Below are 17,838 nucleotides of genomic sequence, written 5' to 3'. Positions count from 1 at the left end.
GCAAGGTCTGTGGTTCGTGGAGGGTGGGCAGAAGTGTAAATGCAGTTGTTTTTCCCACCTTCCATTTGCAAATGAAACAGGAAAGGGAACAGCTGGTAGCAATATGAGGTACCCTCCTTCATGCACTGTGTGGTGGCTTCCAGAGTATATATGTAGAAGTAGATGTAGTAGTTCATCCATTAGGTTGTTTCTGATGAGCTGAGCATGAAGTATGGCTTATTTTGATTTGCTTTCAGTTTTTGTACCTTTTTTGTATTTTTCTTTTGTCCACATTCATTTAATTTTTTTATGATAATAACATTTGTTTATTGGCTAAAATAGATGAAAACTCATATTTTGATTTTGGAAAATTGGCCTCAGAATAACATTTACATAAAATTCATAGAGTGTTAACAATACTGAAAAATAATACACTGTATTCAGTTTTGTGTCATTGATATGGTTACACAGTTAGTCTGCCTTTATAATTAAGGGCAACCTTAAAAGGGTATTTAAATTGACATAGCCGGGGAAAAGCATTTTCCATGCGAAAAACTATGCAACGAAATTAACTTAAGTTTAGGAGTCCACAAAGAGCTTACACATTTTTATATCAGTTTGAGAACAGCTTTGGAGAAAATGTTTGCAGTTATCCGATGCACCACATAATAGTTATGGTTATATGGTATTTCATTTTATACGTTTTGTCTTTCATTGTATTTATCACACCCTTAGTTCTGAATTTAAATTTAATGTTTCACAGGAAAAATTACAATCATTGAATGAACTGTTGTGGCCTGCCATGCTCATTGTTATTAAAGAAAGAGCTCAAGAAATGTACAGAGCTGGAAAAGAAGTTGTCATCGTTGAAGCAGCAGTTCTTTTACAGGCCAATTGGGATAAACATTGTCATGAAGTATGGACTTGTTTGATTAGTCCTGAAGAGGTAACACACTTAAATATCCATACATATTGGATCTGTTTCTTGTTTTAAATATAGATTTAAAAGAACTTTTAAGCATTCTCATACTTAGAGCAACATGAGATTATTTAAAAAACATCAGCTTCTGACAGGTATCTTATTTGCCCTGACAACATTAAATGACTTATTCCTGTTTAGCGGGGTCCACCATCACTTAACACATCATTTCACAGGACAAAAAAGCACTCATGGATGAAGAGCTGCTCAAGTCTAGTGATTTTAGTGTGTTGAAATTCACGTTACATTACATTACGTTGCAAAGTGTAAAAGAAAGAATCTGTCAAGTCATATTTTTGTCTCGTTGGGAGGAAATTGTCCATGTAGGTGCAATGTGGATTTTACGTCACAAGCAAACCTAGAAGATGCCATTTTTTATTAATTCATAAGGAGCTGAACTCAGTATTTGGTGGGTTTTATATTATTACGTGCTATGAATATAAGTGTTTCTGAGCACCATTTGATTGAGGATATCTCGAAAATGCCTTGTTTTGGGAACGATTTGTTGTTATAAAACGCTAGGAAACTACATATCGGTAGAGATAGGCTTCTTGTATTTTATACTTTTTGTGTTACAAATTTTGTGCTGTAAAGTATGCCATTTCAATGCTACAGTGCATTTATGATTTAGCAAAAGCGTGTTAAATGTGGTGTAGTGTGTAACAGTTAAATATCAGATAATGATAATTGTGATTACAGTCTTTAGACATTTCTATTAATTGTGTAACACATTAATTATGATTAATTGTGTAACACATTGATTAGGCGTGGCTGGGTGTTGAAGCTGTAACATAGTCAACAGAATCATGAACTATGAATGGAAAGATAGCAAGTTGGATTCTGGCTAACTAGATGTATTTCTTTCACCTTATATTTTCTGAAAGATTCTGGGTCTTTATTATTAATGTAATAGAAGTATGATCTGCAATAATTGACATTGTTGATTATAAATAATAGTGCTCCTGTCTGGGAGAAAGTGAGTTCTGTTTTATGCATGTCCATTTTTGTAAACAAATTGTGATTTAACAAGTTTCTTGTGTTGTCTATTTTCGCAGCAGCTGTATGTAAATGACATTAGTTCAAAACAAAAACACCTTCTTTATGCTGCACTTAGCTTTTTATTTATCTTGTGCACCCAGATGCATTTCGCCTTAGTTACAAGTCATCTTCAGTGGGTGTCTTGAAATATTACACGATTTTTTCATTTGCACGTACAGATTGATTGTATGTATAAGTTACAGATTTAAAACAGTTCATTGAGGTTTTTCTGATAAAATGCACAAGTCCTTACAGATCAGCATCCAATTCATTAATTTTAAGCCAAACAGCTTTCTGTCAGGTGGCAAACTGGTTGGAAGTTTAGCAGTTCTCACTTCGGTCACTGTTTTCAACATATAACAAATGAAAAATAGTGATATGTTTCAAGCCACACACTGAAGATACCTTGTAACTAAGTAACTAAGACAAAACACACTTGTGTGCCTGAGATAAATAAAAAAAATTAATGTACCATACGTAAAAGACATTTTTCTTTTGAACTATCATGATTTGCGCACAAAGAGCAGCTGACAACTGTCACTAGTCATAAATTACAGTGGGGAGTATGTTCAATGAGATGTAGCACGTAGTTTCAGAGAGGTTACAATAACCATAACAGATACCACACCTAATGTGCTTTGCTATGAGAAACATGTCATATGTAAATCACAATAACTTTACTAGTAACCATATGTAGTTACCGTATTTACTCGAATCTAAGCCGCACTTTTTTTCCGGTTTTTGTAATCCAAAAAACCGCCTGCGGCTTAGAATCGAGTGCAAAGCAAGCGGAGGTTCTGAAAAATGTTGGTAGGTGCCGCCACATCTAACTTCTGCCGTCGAATATATGTAGCGCCACACAAGCATGCTTTGTGGGCACAAAGATAAATACTGGCGCCAAAACTTTTTTTTCTCCGCCCCTTGTTTCGGCCACATTATCCAACGAAGTAAATACAAATTCCGTATTGTTCATCTTCGAATGTAGCAGAATTTCAATGTACTACGAAAATCCGACTGGCAAGACTGTTACGGATGTTTGTCAATATGGCCAACTCTACGTTCTGAGTTTTTTCCTACCTGTGAGAAGAGATGGTTGCTAATAGGAACCTGATGAAATGTGAATCACATGCAGTATTCTCTTCACCATAAGAATAATACGAAAATAAACATTTTGCCATGTATTCTTTCGTGTTTGCTGCTATCTCATTTAAATCCTGCATGCCTAATAAACTACGAAACTAGAGTGAAACAACAGCAAACGCGGAAGAATATACGTAGCGTGTCATGTTTATATTCGTATTATTCTTATGCCTAATAGTGATATAGTCAGAAATGAAGCACGGCAACTGACTCAATTTTAAATGTAAGATGACTAATTTCTGTGCAAATTTGATGTACTAAATAAGCGGCCGCAAAGATTTTCAAACGGAGAAAAATTTGCGCCTAACTCTCGTTCAGAACATGTTCTATCATACGCAGTCTATTATTTGGTTCTTGTTGGTTATCAAATAAAGCAGCAGTGTAAGTAACAACAAATAGCAGTCTCTTGCCATTGTTTCGCTAATGAGATGATTCCTCTTTTCTTTTTTTTAAGCGGCGGTAGCGCGCATAAAGCAAGTCATGTCGCGAGTGGCGACAGGCCGTAAATACGCACTATCAGAATGCGACAAACAATGCATGACACAGTACAGTATTGCATTTTCAGCTTAGTGACGTAAACACCTATAACAAAGAAAACGGCACTTATCAGATCAAAGCAAAATAAGGGTACCCTTATAAATACGGACGGAGCGCCTGACGCATAGCAATGGCTACCTGGTAAAGCTTAACTGCTAAGCTTACGACTCGAACCAAACTACTGTAGCTGTATCATCTTTCATTCGACCTAAATCGTGTCTCATATTACAATGGACCAACTTTGTTTCGATTTGGAGGTGCGGCCTAAAACTTTTCTCTTCCCTTGAATTTCGAGTCTCAAATTTCAGGTGCGGCTTAGATTCGGGAAATATTTTTTTTCCTTTATTTCGAGTCTCATTTTTCAGGTGCGGCTTAGATTCGAGTAAATACGGTATGTTCTTTTCTTTTTCATCACTATTGCCTGTGCACCACTAAGCAATTGCCTCATTTTACGATGTAATAAAGGTCCGTGACAGACTGGCATGTTCAATAATCCAGAATAACTCAAGGTGTATACGACCCGGGAGATCCGGGAAAAACCCAGGAATTTTTTCATCCGGGAGAAAACCGGGAAAAATCCGGGATATTTTTAGAATTCCGGGAATTTTTCGTTGCTTTAGTTTTCAGTTAGATTTTTGTAATTTTGACTGGCGAGAACCGGTACTTCAACAATGGATATTATTGTATCCCGCTACTGCAGAATAATACTTCAACAATACAACATAAACGAGAAAAAAAAAAACGAAAATTACTTAAATTGCAAAGGAAATGTGCCATATACAACGACGACACACAGTGCTCATGCAAGCGTCTGCCAATTGAAAATGTGTCAAAGGCTTTAGGAAGACTATGCAGTGCTTTATAACAACAAATTGCCTCCAATCTACCAGGAAAAGGGGGCGCCAAATTCATATTCTTGAGGGAAAAAACTTGTTTCACAAAGCGCCTAGCATCCAGTGCACATTTGTCTATCGATTATTCATACGATTTTGAAGCGCTTCCCTGTTAGTTTTTGAGTATTTTTGAACACATTTTAAGTCTATTTCTGAATAAATTATAAGTTGACTTATGAATGCATGCATAGTGTACATGATGTCTCTGTCAGGAGAATCCTCTTCGCATCTAGAAATAAACTTTCCGCAGACAAAAGGGGACGAGGCTATATGAGCTGAGGGAGTAAAGCCGAAGGGATGAATGCCAATCGCTGTCTGATTATGTGGTTGATTGGATTTGCGAATGATCAGCATTGTTATAATTACTAGCAAAATCCATAGATTCAGACTATCAGAATGGAAATAAACGACTGACAGGAATAACAAGTGAGAAAGATTACGTACTGTCTTCTCGGTGTATCCAAGAAAATGAAATTTTGACAGAAAATTTTTGGCAGCTCGCTACACTAGTAAGGACCAGTAGTACAGTCACCGGCTAGCAGCCACGTAAGTTCTATTCTGGAAGTAACGCAGAAAACGTGTTGTTCGAACATGTAATAACGCCTAACCGGAAAATAATCGTGGGATAACTAAACCTCTGATTCTGGCAGGGTTAGTGAAGTTAATCGACGAACAAATTTTGACAATGGCAGCAATAGCTATAGAATTGGTGATGACAAGATTGTTTGTTAGAACGAGGAAGGAGAAGAAACGGTGACATCACACAAATTATGGAAGAATAAGATGATTCCAAATTTATGTAAAAATTTCGTAATACTACTTTTCGATCTCATGCTTGAGAATCTGGTGCATATGAATGAAATGTGAAACTATTTCGTAATATAAAGCTTTTTGCTTGTAGTAGGCCTAATAGGCATTTGATATTGCTACTGCTGCCATATTAGAAAGGCCTATTTTGTTTTATCTGGCAGACAGTGACAAAATAGAGAAACCACACCAGTCTTGGGTATTATTTGTATTAACAGCTTTTTCAGTATTAGATAACGACATTTCAATTTTTCATGTAGCGAAACGTTTGACGAACTTTGATGGGGTAATAGATTCTTTCGCAGAAAGGAAAGCACGCGATGTAAAGCTGTAGTAAGATTAGAGAGAAAAAATGCAAGGAGCTAAGGTTTGAAGAAATGTGTAATTTCTTGCTTAACTCTTGTCAGTATTGGTTTTATATATCCTATATTTAATTTTATGTCGCACAAAACAGCAAGTTATTAACTAATAGGCAATAAAGAGTTCAGATTTTCTGAAGAGTTCTTGTTCTCTCGATTACAAATAATCCCATCCGCTATTAATTGAGAGATTCTTTTAAGAGGGGCAGGCTGTCAAACCGGCCGACTGGGAAAAGGAGAACCACCACAAGGACATTTCAATTTCCACTGTCCTGAATATACTGTAGTTTGGACGTGTGGTAGAAAAATGCTTTATGAAGAATCGTGACACTGCACTTTCGCATACTTAAGACAAAATAATATGTCTTTCATTTCCTCGAATACATATGTTTTAGGTTTCAGACTTTTCAGAAAGATGTGCACTACAAGGTGAACACATATATATATATATATATATATATATATATATATATATATATATATATATATATATATATATAATAGAGGGAAACATTCCACGTGGGAAAATATATTTAAAAAGAAAGATGATGAGACTTACCCAACAAAAGCGCTGGCAGGTCGATAGACACACAAATAAACACAAACATACACACAAAACTCTAGCTTTCGCAACCAATGGTTGCCTCGTCAGGAAAGAGGGAAGGAGAAGGAAAGACAAAAGGATTGGGTTTTAAGGGAGAGGGTAAGGAGTCATTCCAATCCCGGGAGCGGAAAGACTTACCTTAGGGGGAAAAAAGGACAGGTTTACACTCGCACACACACACATATCCATCCACACATACACAGACACAAGCAGACATTTGTAAAGGCAAAGAGTTCGGGCAGAGATGTCAGTCGGGACGGACACAGGCAGACAGTGTTTGTTGGTAATGAGGATCACCCTGTGGCTAAACATGCCTTGGTGCACGGCCAGCACATCTTGGCACAGTGTTACACCGTCCGGGTTATCTGGATACTTCCCACTAACACCAACCTGTCAGAACTCCGGAGATGGGAACTTGCCCTTCAGCATATCCTCTCTTCTCGCTATCCGCCAGGCCTCAATCTCCGCTAATTTCAATCTGCCGCCGCTCATACCTCACCTGTCTTTCAACATCATCTTTGCCTCTGTATTTCCGTCCCGACTGACATCTCTGCCCGAACTCTTTGCCTTTACAAATGTCTGCTTGTGTCTGTGTATGTGTGGATGGATATGTGTGTGTGTGCGAGTGTAAACCTGTCCTTTTTTCCCCCTAAGGTAAGTCTTTCCGCTCCCGGGATTGGAATGACTCCTTACCCTCTCCCTTAAAACCCAATCCTTTTGTCTTTCCTTCTCCTTCCCTCTTTCCTGACGAGGCAACCATTGGTTGTGAAAGCTAGAGTTTTGTGTGTATGTTTGTGTTTATTTGTGTGTCTATCGACCTGCCAGCGCTTTTGTTGGGTAAGTCTCATCATCTTTCTTTTTATATATATATATATATATATATATATATGTCGTAGATCCGGGGCTGATGCGCAGAACAGTCTGAGCTATAGTGGGTAGTCTCCACGTGACCCATGTTTACATTTAGTGATTTTGCTGTTTCCCCTTCGTTTACTCCCACGTCAAATGAAAACAAAACGAATATCTGTGGCTGGGAGCTCTCAAGTGAATTAAAACATATTCACATAATTACGGAAGGCTATGTCATTAGTTTCAGATTTTATTTTATTTCCACCTTTCTGACAGTCAAGCATTAATCGCCTTGTGGAACAATGAAGTTTTTTTTGTCTGTTTGCTAAAGAAATTTGACTTTTGTTAACCTTTTCCACAGAGGTAGTCAATATATTTGAAACAAAATCCACAGTACTAGCTAGTTTCAACTGTTCGGTGCATTTCAAGTGAACGTTTTCATTTTCTAGCACGTATGGCATTATGCCATAATAAAGAACCAAACATGATATAATACAGTACTGGTGCTCCAAGAAAACTTACATCCCGAAAACCACACTGAAAAGCTTAATATCAGGTCGAGATCTACTTCATTGGGAATCTGGACATATGAATGTGCCCTTTAAGTATGCACTTTAAATGTGCACATTTTAATATGGTTCACGAAATTTCGATGCTCTTGCAGTATCCTCTGATGTCTTGTTTCTTTTATGACATAATGTATGATATTTCAATGTTTTACAAGTACGTTCATACGGGCTTCCTACGTCATGATAGCCACCCAAGCGCGGTGTCGCCTGTTATCTGCGGTCTCCGGCAACTGCTGAAACGAACCTATTTGTAACAGGTCGCGGGAAAATATTGCGAATGGTGGTTTGAAAAGTGTTACTTTCAAAGTAAATATCCTTTTACGTAAGTTGAACTATGTGCAAGAATGTACCATGAATTTATTAAATCACAGAGCGTTTGATTCTCATTTAAAAATCAACTCTTTGATGACGTTCAAAAATCAACTCTTTGATGAGCCATTTAGAAGAATTTCGAACCCTCAAGATCAGACATTTATGTCACTATTAAAAATTTTACCGGCTCATTTGTGTGATATATCTTAAAGTGTAACACGCGCAAAAAATATCAACAGTATATGCGAAAGTGTAGCTTCTCTTGCAGCTTGAAACCAATATTGTATGTGAAAGCTTTGCTTTTCTTGTAGCAACACTGTATATTAATTTAAACTATTAACTGTCCCTGTTTATGTGTTCGTGCTACTTACCGGTGATATTGCTATTGGCTGAGTACATCGTGTGTCCTACGCTCTGAATATCCGCAGTCATCGGCTGGCGAGATCACGTGACATGAGCTACGAACGGCTTACAAAAGCGTATCGAAATCTCTATTTCAATGATTCGAAAAGTAACATGTGATGTTTGGTGGAATTCCAATGTGTACTTTTGTAATACGAAAATACACAGCGTACATGTTGCTGCATATCAAAGATATTTCCAAAACATATCATTTTCTCTGAGTTTCGTTTTCTGAAGTGCCGGGAAATTGTATGGCCGTGTATAAAACCATAATCATTCAAAAGATTGATAAGGGAAAATATACTGTCACCCGGGAGAAAGTGTATTTTTAACCGGGAAATCCGGGAAAAATCTGGGAATTTTTTTTCCTTGTCCACGTATACACCCTGTAACTCCCTACATACTGAGTATTTTGAATGCATTTGACAGAATTTGGTCCTACTCGTCAGGGGTCAACAATTTTTAGTCGTGCAGTATCAACAATTGTTTGCCACCTGTCAGACAGCTTCTGTCTTGCACCAGTTGTCTACAGATTAAAATGTGTGGTTTTTTTTAATTATTGTAATCATGATTATAGTGCTATTCTGTATTGCAATTACAGTTGTGCTTTGTATTTTTGTGGCAATGTTTTCTCAATGAAACACCCCTCAAAACAGAGTGAAAGTGAAACACAAAAACATTTTATGCTTACAATCCAATAAAAGTTTGACAACATTAATTGGATTGAGAAAGATGAGAGTAGAAATAAAATTATGGAAGAAAATTAAGCTGCTGCTTCTATAATCGGATAATAAGTAATAATAATAATAATAATAATAAAAGTCAACTTCAGATGTTTGCCTCACAGTCAGCTGCAGTAAAAGGCATTGAAACACAAAAACTTTGAAAAAGCCCAAACTAGATCAGATGGGTGAAATTTTGTTCAAGTGGTTCTGTATCAAAAGGTCTGAAGGAAAACCAGTGACTGAGCCCGCAATTATGGAAAAAGGTTAACAGTTCCGGTAAGCCCTGATGTTATCAGAAAATGAATATGCATTTTCTTACAGCTGGCTACACAGATTCAACACTTGTCATGGAATTCAGAAACTTGATGTAGATGGGGAGTTAGAAATGGTTTCCACCTCTGCTTACTAAATATGTGCTGAAGCTGCATGACATGATTATCCCAGATTGGTGTTGGGAGCAGCGCAGCTAGAGATGTGGACCAGTGGAATTTTGAATTGTAAATTGTGGACCATGATCAGGTAATCACTCTATGCTGTGTATAGTTAAAATTCTCAGACTTAGTCTCAAAATAACTGCAAATTCAGGTTGTACAATAAGTGAACAAAAAATGTTGAAAATTTGAATAAGGTCTCAGCGATAGTGGATTGATTCCAAAACCAAAGTTTTACGTCTCTTCCACAAAAGGCAGAAAATGAAACTGTTAAGACTTTGGCAGTTAGCATAGATATGTGGACTGGTATGACAAGAAAATGTTGGAACACATTTTTTTTCTGAATTAGCTGAACACATCATAAGTTATACAAAACTACAGAGCACGATGCTTACAAGATGAGGGTGGGATGGCAAAAGACAAAAGCGAACATCCAGGCATCTCCTAGGTGCCCCCCAAAAAAAGTTAAGGCCATGCCTCTGTTTATTAGTACCAATAATGTAAATGTTAACATATGGTCTCTTTGGTCCTGAATCATTACAGAAAGATATATGCAGAAAATAAATTAGTTAATTAGTCAATGAATTTGGAAAGTGGTGTTAGAGGAATTACAATCAGCTGATCAAACTGCAGCTGAAGAATACAAAAAACATTTTGCAGTTTGATTAAACACCATAACTGAACTGCTTGTCAAATCTACAATGCTGAAGAAGCAGCCCTACTTTAGCTTTGTTTGCCTAATTCAATATTCTTTGAAGATCTGAACAGTGTACACAGCAAGGTGGCCTCCATGAGTTCAGGATAGTTGCCTTGGTGTGTGTGGGTTTCGAAACACACTTAATGAATAAAGGTACATCAACTATCTGTATTTCAGTTTTTATTTCTGTATGTATTTCATAGCAAAGGTCCATCATAAGAATTTCCTAAATTCACATGAGGCTTTCAGTCATGAACTGGTGAAGCAGTGATACCTGCATTTTGCAAGAATCTACCTAACTGGTGGCCCATGGTGTATGTTTCATACTTACCAAATGGTACAGAAACACATTATACTAAATACAATAGAATATAGAACAAAAGTCATCTCAGATGCTGGATGGATGCTCCCTAAATTGATCCAGCTACTAAAGGTTTTAAAAGAACACTGGAGTAACAACTTCAGGGCTCTGCAACACACCTCTAAAACTGAAGAGTTTGTATTGAACAAAATAGTGGAAACATATTTCTTTCAGTATTTATACCCACAGGAAAATAAAAATGTCTGAAAACGTTAGTATCTAAGCTGTTTGCTGCTACCAAAGCTCTTCTAATCTATTGGAGAATACATTTAAGTCTGTAAATTCCTCCTAAAATTTCTACTCATTGTGGAAAAAGTTGGCTTGCAGTGAAGATAAAGATATTCCAGTGTCTACTGTTGAAATAAAAATCAACCTTGGCGAGACATGTGCCGGGAAACTGATACAAAATACCCAAGTTAAATTCATAGTTCCATAGAACTCATAATGACAAAGAAATTTCAGGGATGTAGAACAGTAAAATGTACATTTAAACAGAAGAACAGCAGCTGTTAAAAACTAAATTTGTGCCTTTCATTAACAATAAACTTTCGCTAAGATGTGACTAGCATTGGCATGAAGACATCACTGTCATTGCAATGACCAGCAGTGGGATGTTGAATGCGACTATACAATAGTCAGTTGCTTAATAATAATAATAGTAATAATAGAGAACAACTCTGTTAAAAGCTGATGTATTTTTTAAAGATGAGATTTGTCTTGAAAACATTTTACGAATTATTATTGCCATGAGACTATGTTCATAAAGCTTCAGAGTCTGAGAGTGTTTAGGTATTAGGGATCACTTTAGAGCTGAAAATTTAATGATATGTCTACATGTACATTGAGCAGTGGACAAGTACATTTAAAAGTAAGACTGCTGGAGGTTACTTAGATATAGGGTAAAGTCCCAACACCTTCTCTAAGTGGTGTGTAGCAAGATACCCTAATTCATGTTCTTATTCCATTTAGAACAGTCCATTGTTTGATTTCAACTGCATATTGAAATGCAGAAAGTGAAAGAGGGTTTGTTTAACTCGTATAAAATAATTCTTCTGTTTTTCTTGTTCCAGTCTGTGAAGAGATTGCAGTCACGCAATAATTTAAGTGAATCTGATGCCAAGGCCAGGCTCAGTAACCAGACAGCCAACACAGAACTGGTTGAAAAGTCAAACGTTGTTTTCTGTACATTATGGAGTCCTGAATTTACCCAGGTTCAGGTTAATAAAGCATGGACTCAGTTACAACAATTCCTGCATGGAGATGCTAAACAATGAAATAGATTAGAAAACACTGTAGGTTTGATATTTTTTCTTAGAATGTGGATACACAAATAGTTCATGAACATAGATTTTTATTGTATGTTGAAGGCAGCGTATTACCAGACAACATTTTTTTTTGCAACGTGCTATATAGTGGCAGTTATCATCCAGTTGAGTTTGATGGAACATTCCTTTGTTAATGGGTTATTAGAGTTTTGCATACTCCTTGCAACAGTGTTGTATATGTTTTGAATTTTTGTGAGTGGAAATATGTACATAATGATCTCAGATCCACACATTTATTTTGCATGACATTGCATGAAGTAGCCATGGAATTTTCCCACGTCAGCTACAGTAAAACCGTATTCCATTCACTCTGAATTTTCCTTTTACTTTTATAAGAAATATAATGTTTTATGCTGAAACTTATTTTGTGTTAAGTCTCCTTTCTCTATCACTTAAGAGGTTTTTATTCAATTTTTTTCATTCAGAACTGTTTTAATAAAGTTATAAATTTTTAAGCCTGTTACTATAGCAGTGTCTTTACAATTTATAAGGTGCTCGGTATATCCGTATCACTTATTTATGTACAGTATAAATTCTATTTTACACAGTCCACATCAGTGTCACCAAAGAACGTTCATTGTTGAATATGTGTTTCTTGAGCTAGATTTTTAATTGAGCACAACTTTATTGTATTTTCCAATTGTTGCTATATTGTACAATGTATATGCATGCCAGTGTTCATAATTGTTAAGATTTGAAGAAAATTGCGTACTTTAACCCAAAACACACAGAAAATGTTTGTACTTATTATTTTGTTGTTGAGAACTGATACATACATTTAATGGATCTTTTATACAGTGACTATTTCATAACCATGTCAACATTGCAGTGAATACTGTATCATCATTTGTAACATGTGAAAATTTTTCTGTTACAGAAATAAATATTTTATACATGTTATAAAACAGTTTTATTCCTTTTTCAGCTGCTATCCAAACATACTTTTTTTTCCACAGTTTAGGACATATGATATACTCATGCTGTAATGAGTCTAAAAGTGTTAAGCAGTGCACTCGGAGTAGGAAAATCATTTTAGTTTTTACAGCTGTTAGACACTGGACTCATGTTCTGGAGGATATGGTTCAAATGACAAAGCTATATCCAGTTTTAAGTTTTCCATTATTTCCTCCTTCAGGAGTGTATGAGAGATTGGCTTAGGTAAACAGAGCCTGCTTCTTTTATAATGACCACATTGTTAAATCCTAATCTTCATTCATTCGTTCATTCCTCCCTTCCATCTATCATTTTGTGTGTCAGCTTAACATTTTCTCTATTCCAATTTCTTAAACAAGTGGGATAAATATTTTTGAACAGGTCTCCCTTATAGTGCAGCTATACTTAAAATAATTATGAAGAATTCTGTTTGAAAGCAGCAGTGAAGTTCTGGTTGTTGAAATGAAGAACTATTTAACGTCTGGGTACTGTATTTTACTGACTATAAGACATTATGGACTACAAGGTGCATTTCAATTTTTAAACAATTTTTTTAAATAACATTTTTACCAATTTTATTATTAGATTGCAAAGCCAGACTTCAAAAAAAATATTCTTTGTTTCTAAAACCAAACTGACCTTTAAAATCTCAGAAAATTGTTATCTGAACTGTCGTCGTCTTCTTCTTCATCATCCTCTTCATTATTATCATTGTCCTCTTCATATATAAGATGGTCTTCACTGCCATTGAGTGTGTTACTTATGTCGCATGTCTTGAAAAATTTAACAAAAACGTCTTCTTTCACTCTAGACCACAACTATTTTGTCCACTGACACACTTGTTAGAGTTAGGGCATTTTGAATCTCCTTTCAGCATGAATTCATGTTGGGTTTCATCTATCGTTCATTTGTTTCATTCCTCTCATATACGCTTTAAGTGGTTTATTTATCGAGACATATAGAGGTTGCAATTGTAGTGTAGGTGCTCCCAGAATAACAGAAAGCTCTGTATTTCCATGTCTCAGTTTCTCTTTCACAGACTTTTTCAAATGACTACTAAACTGATCTAGCACAAGAAGAGAACACTTCTTCAATAAAGCACATTTCCTTCTCTCCCACACACTGTTAACACAAGAAGAGAACTCTTCTTCAATAAAGCACCTTTCCTTCTCTACACAGTCTGTTAATCAGTAATTCCATACCAGCCTTATCCATCCAGCCCTCATCTTGTAAGTGGGCACCACCTGGCGGTATTTGAGAAGTTTTTGGCATTGTTTTGTGCCAGAAAATAATCATTGGGTTAAGTTTACTGCTGTCAGCACAACATGAAAGGACGACAGTCCAGTGCATTTCTTCATGTCCACTTGTTTTTATAGTTATGAATATAATAGAGGGAAACATTCCACGTAGGAAAAATATATCTAAAAACAAAGATGAGGAGACTTACCAAACAAAAGCGCTGGCAGGTCGATAGACACAGTCTGATAGTGATGTCTGCTTGTGTCTGTATATGTGTGGATGGATATGTGTGTGTGCGCGTGAGTGTATACCCGTCCTTTTTTCCCCCTAAGGTAAGTCTTTCCGCTCCCGGGATTGGAATGACTCCTTACCCTCTCCCTTAAAACCCACATCCTTTCGTCTTTCCCTCTCCTTCCCTCTTTCCTGACGAAGCAGCCGTTTGTTGCGAAAGCTAGAATTTTGTGTGTATGTTTGTGTTTGTTTGTGTGTCTATCGACCTGCCAGGGCTTTTGTTTGGTAAGTCTCATCATCTTTGTTTTTAGATATGCTTTTATAGTTAGTTTTAGCCCCTTTCATGGAAACCATCTGTTACTCGGCACATTGGATGTGTGAGTAGTTTCGTTCATATTCGCTATTTGGCTTAGTTCCACACTGGTTTTCTCTCAATGTTGAATAATAAAGGTATGCATCATACTATTGTGGAATTTTCTGAGATATTTTGGTGCGCGTGCTAAGCCCATGATTCTTCATAAATCTGTAGCACCCTCCAACTCCAACCTTAAAGTCTGTTAAGTTCCACTGTAGCACTAGCCTACAAGCATGTGTTTGAATCCTTTTTGTATTAATTCCAGTGCCACTTTGCCAGTGTCCTTGAATCCATTTTGATATACATCAGCTTCTGATTTTGACCATTTTGCATCCAGTCCTCTATTTACACATTTAGTTTTAATTTTTTCAGTTCTTCTTCACTAGCTCGCCAATTGCGAATGTTTTTTTTCTGTTGGTGGAGGGCCAAAATGCCACTCAGGTGCTCTGTTTCCATGTTCCTCTGCATCTGCTATTACTTTCAATTTATAGCTCTCATCATATGAAGACCTTTTGCTTTTTTCCCCCCAATTATGAAAGTAGCTACAAACAAATATTGTACTGTTACCAATAACGCAAATAACTTTCAATTAAAGTTCACTTGTGCTGTAGACTGCAATGGCACATCATAGGCTAGACAGTATTCAGAGTTTGTTTATAACGGGGCAGTAGGGGACAATGTTAGCAAGTGTGTGACTCCCCGCAACTCATGTTCGTCACATCAGTGCACTCCTGCTGCAAGTTGAATCCAATGTTCTCAAAAACAGATAGGTTTCCTGTGGCATCGGATATATGGCCATTTTTAAGACTGGCAGGAATTTTAAATCAAACACAGGACACTTTTGTATTAATTTGTATTATTGGAGGCACTTTTTCAAAGAAATAAGTGCTTCTTATAATTATTAAAATATGGTATTCACATTGTTACATAGATTTACACTCAAAAATTTATATTGCAGAGGGTCTGTGTGAGGATTGCCGTATGTGGTTTGTCCTATTCAGGTGTCATACAGAGAGACTATCATCATCATTTATTGCATTAACGAGCTCTTAAGGCCTACAGCAGAAAAGAAAAACAAAACCACACCACAGAAGGGAAATAGAAAAAGAGCACATTAAAAAATTATAAAGGAACACATTACAAAAAGCACAATAAAAAAGCAAAGTCAGTCATCAGCCAAAATGGATGAGATATCTACTGCAGATGGTAGTCCATCATTCCTGGTCTCTAGCTTCATCTTCCACCGCTGTCAACTCCACTTGTTTAAGGATTGTAAGTAACTGTTTCTTTCATCGCATCCTTGGATGTCCCCTTGGGCATTTTCCAGCAGGTTGAGAATGGAGGATTCATAGGAGGATTCATGAGCCTGAAAGATGTGGTCAAACCACTATAGCCTCTTCTGCCCTCACATTTGGCCAATGTGTGGCTTTTAAAACTGCTGCTACAGGTGTTCTTTCATTATTTGTTCCCATTTACCTTCCATGGTATTGCAGACAGATCCAGGGAGAAATTTTCACACTTCAGCAGTGTGTGCACTAATATGAAACCACCCAGCAGATTAAAACTGTGTATCATACCAAGGCTTGAACTCTGGGCCTGTGCCTTCTGTGGGCAGAAAGATTCACATCAGGGCACACTCTGCTGCAGAGGGAAAATTTCATTCTGGAAGCACCCCCTCAGGCTGCAGCTAAGCCATGTCGCCGCAACACCCTTTCTTCCAGGAGTGCTAGTGTTGCAAGTTTTGCAGGATAGCTTCTGTGAGGTTCGGAAAGTAGGAGATGTAGTGGCGGAAGTAAAGCTGTGAGGATGGCTGTGTGTTGTACTTTGATAGCTCAGTCAGTAGGACGTTGTTCGCAAAAGGCAAAGGTCCCGATTTCTAGTCTCGGTGTGGCATACATTTTTAACTACCAGGAACTTTTAGATCCACATATCTTTTGAAATACCTTTCTTTGAAGCCACAAATTGCTTCTTCAGTTGTTGCTGATGTCACCCAGGTTACGCAACCATGCAAAAGTACCAATACTAGTGTCATGTACAGCTGAATCTTATTCATCTCTGATATGAAACACAACTTGAATAAATTGTTCAGACTAAAGAACATGTTATTAGCGTTAATTATTCTTTGAAGCACTACTTCGTCATTTCACTTCTATTAGTCATTATGGATCCCAGGTACTTTAATTCCTGTTCTTGTTCGAAAGTATGCTCATCAACAACAATGGAGGAGAGCTGTGTGGCATGATAAGAGATATTTTGCTTTAGCTTTATTCACCATCAGCTCACTTTTCTTCAGACTGTGGAAAAATTGGGCAGTATCAGCACGTACTTGCTCCATGGTGTCGCCAATAGTCACATCATCAGTAAATGGATGCTACCACCATCTCCACTTCTCCGATTCGACAGGTTTCTCTGCTTACTAGCAGCATTATAAAGACTTTATAACCAATTTTCAAGTTATGGAATGCCTAAGAAGTTGGATATTTGGGTAGCACCACCTTTCTTGAAGATGGAGCAAATAATTGTTCCCTTCCATACTTCGGGACTTTCTGCTGTCCCAATGGTAGATATTAACAGCTTCAATGCATCCATCAGTATTTCACCTTACAAGTGGAGCATCTAATCTGTGGTACTGATTTCTTCCTCTGATGTTTCAGGGACTTCCACTCTATCAAATTGTGCCTGCATCTGAGTTCTCACTGCTGTTTGAATGGCATGATTCAGTAAGTCCTCAAAATGTTCTTAAATAGGTTTGCCTGGTCTGATGGTGGCACTACATCACCAGTCTCACTCATTAGATCTAAAGATCATTGTCGGTAGACACCTCAGACACATCTTGAAACCTGGAAAAAGGAATGTTTTGGTTTTTGTTTGTAGACTGCTGTCTACAGACTATTATGATGATTGTTTCTTCTTCCTTACAAGATGATCTGTGTTACACCTCACTTTATAAGCAGCTATCCTTGCATTGTCCCAAAGTTGTTCTAACCATTTTAGCATGTTCACTGCATGTCATGCAAGGAAAGAGAGAACTAATGTTCTACGCATACCCATATAGCCCTCAGTTCACAATTTT

The 17,838-nt window shown here is 37.0% G+C and overlaps 1 protein-coding gene across 1 annotated transcript in view; it reads left to right on the top strand.

Moving 5' to 3' along the window:
* The window catches only part of LOC126175704 (bifunctional coenzyme A synthase), a 121,815-nt gene extending 108,955 nt beyond the window's left edge, over positions 1 to 12,860 (top strand). The window contains exons 5-6 of the mRNA XM_049922639.1: positions 743 to 925; positions 11,753 to 12,860. Coding sequence (XP_049778596.1) covers positions 743 to 925; positions 11,753 to 11,956 — 387 coding nt within the window. The 3' untranslated portion in view covers positions 11,957 to 12,860. The remainder of the gene's footprint in view (positions 1 to 742; positions 926 to 11,752) is intronic.
* Positions 12,861 to 17,838: the final 4,978 nt, after the last annotated feature.

This window comes from Schistocerca cancellata, chromosome 3 (assembly GCF_023864275.1).
Source record: "Schistocerca cancellata isolate TAMUIC-IGC-003103 chromosome 3, iqSchCanc2.1, whole genome shotgun sequence".
Classification (NCBI taxonomy): domain Eukaryota; kingdom Metazoa; phylum Arthropoda; class Insecta; order Orthoptera; family Acrididae; genus Schistocerca; species Schistocerca cancellata.
Note: the sequence above shows the minus strand (reverse complement) of the source record. Positions and strands in the feature narration are given on the sequence as shown.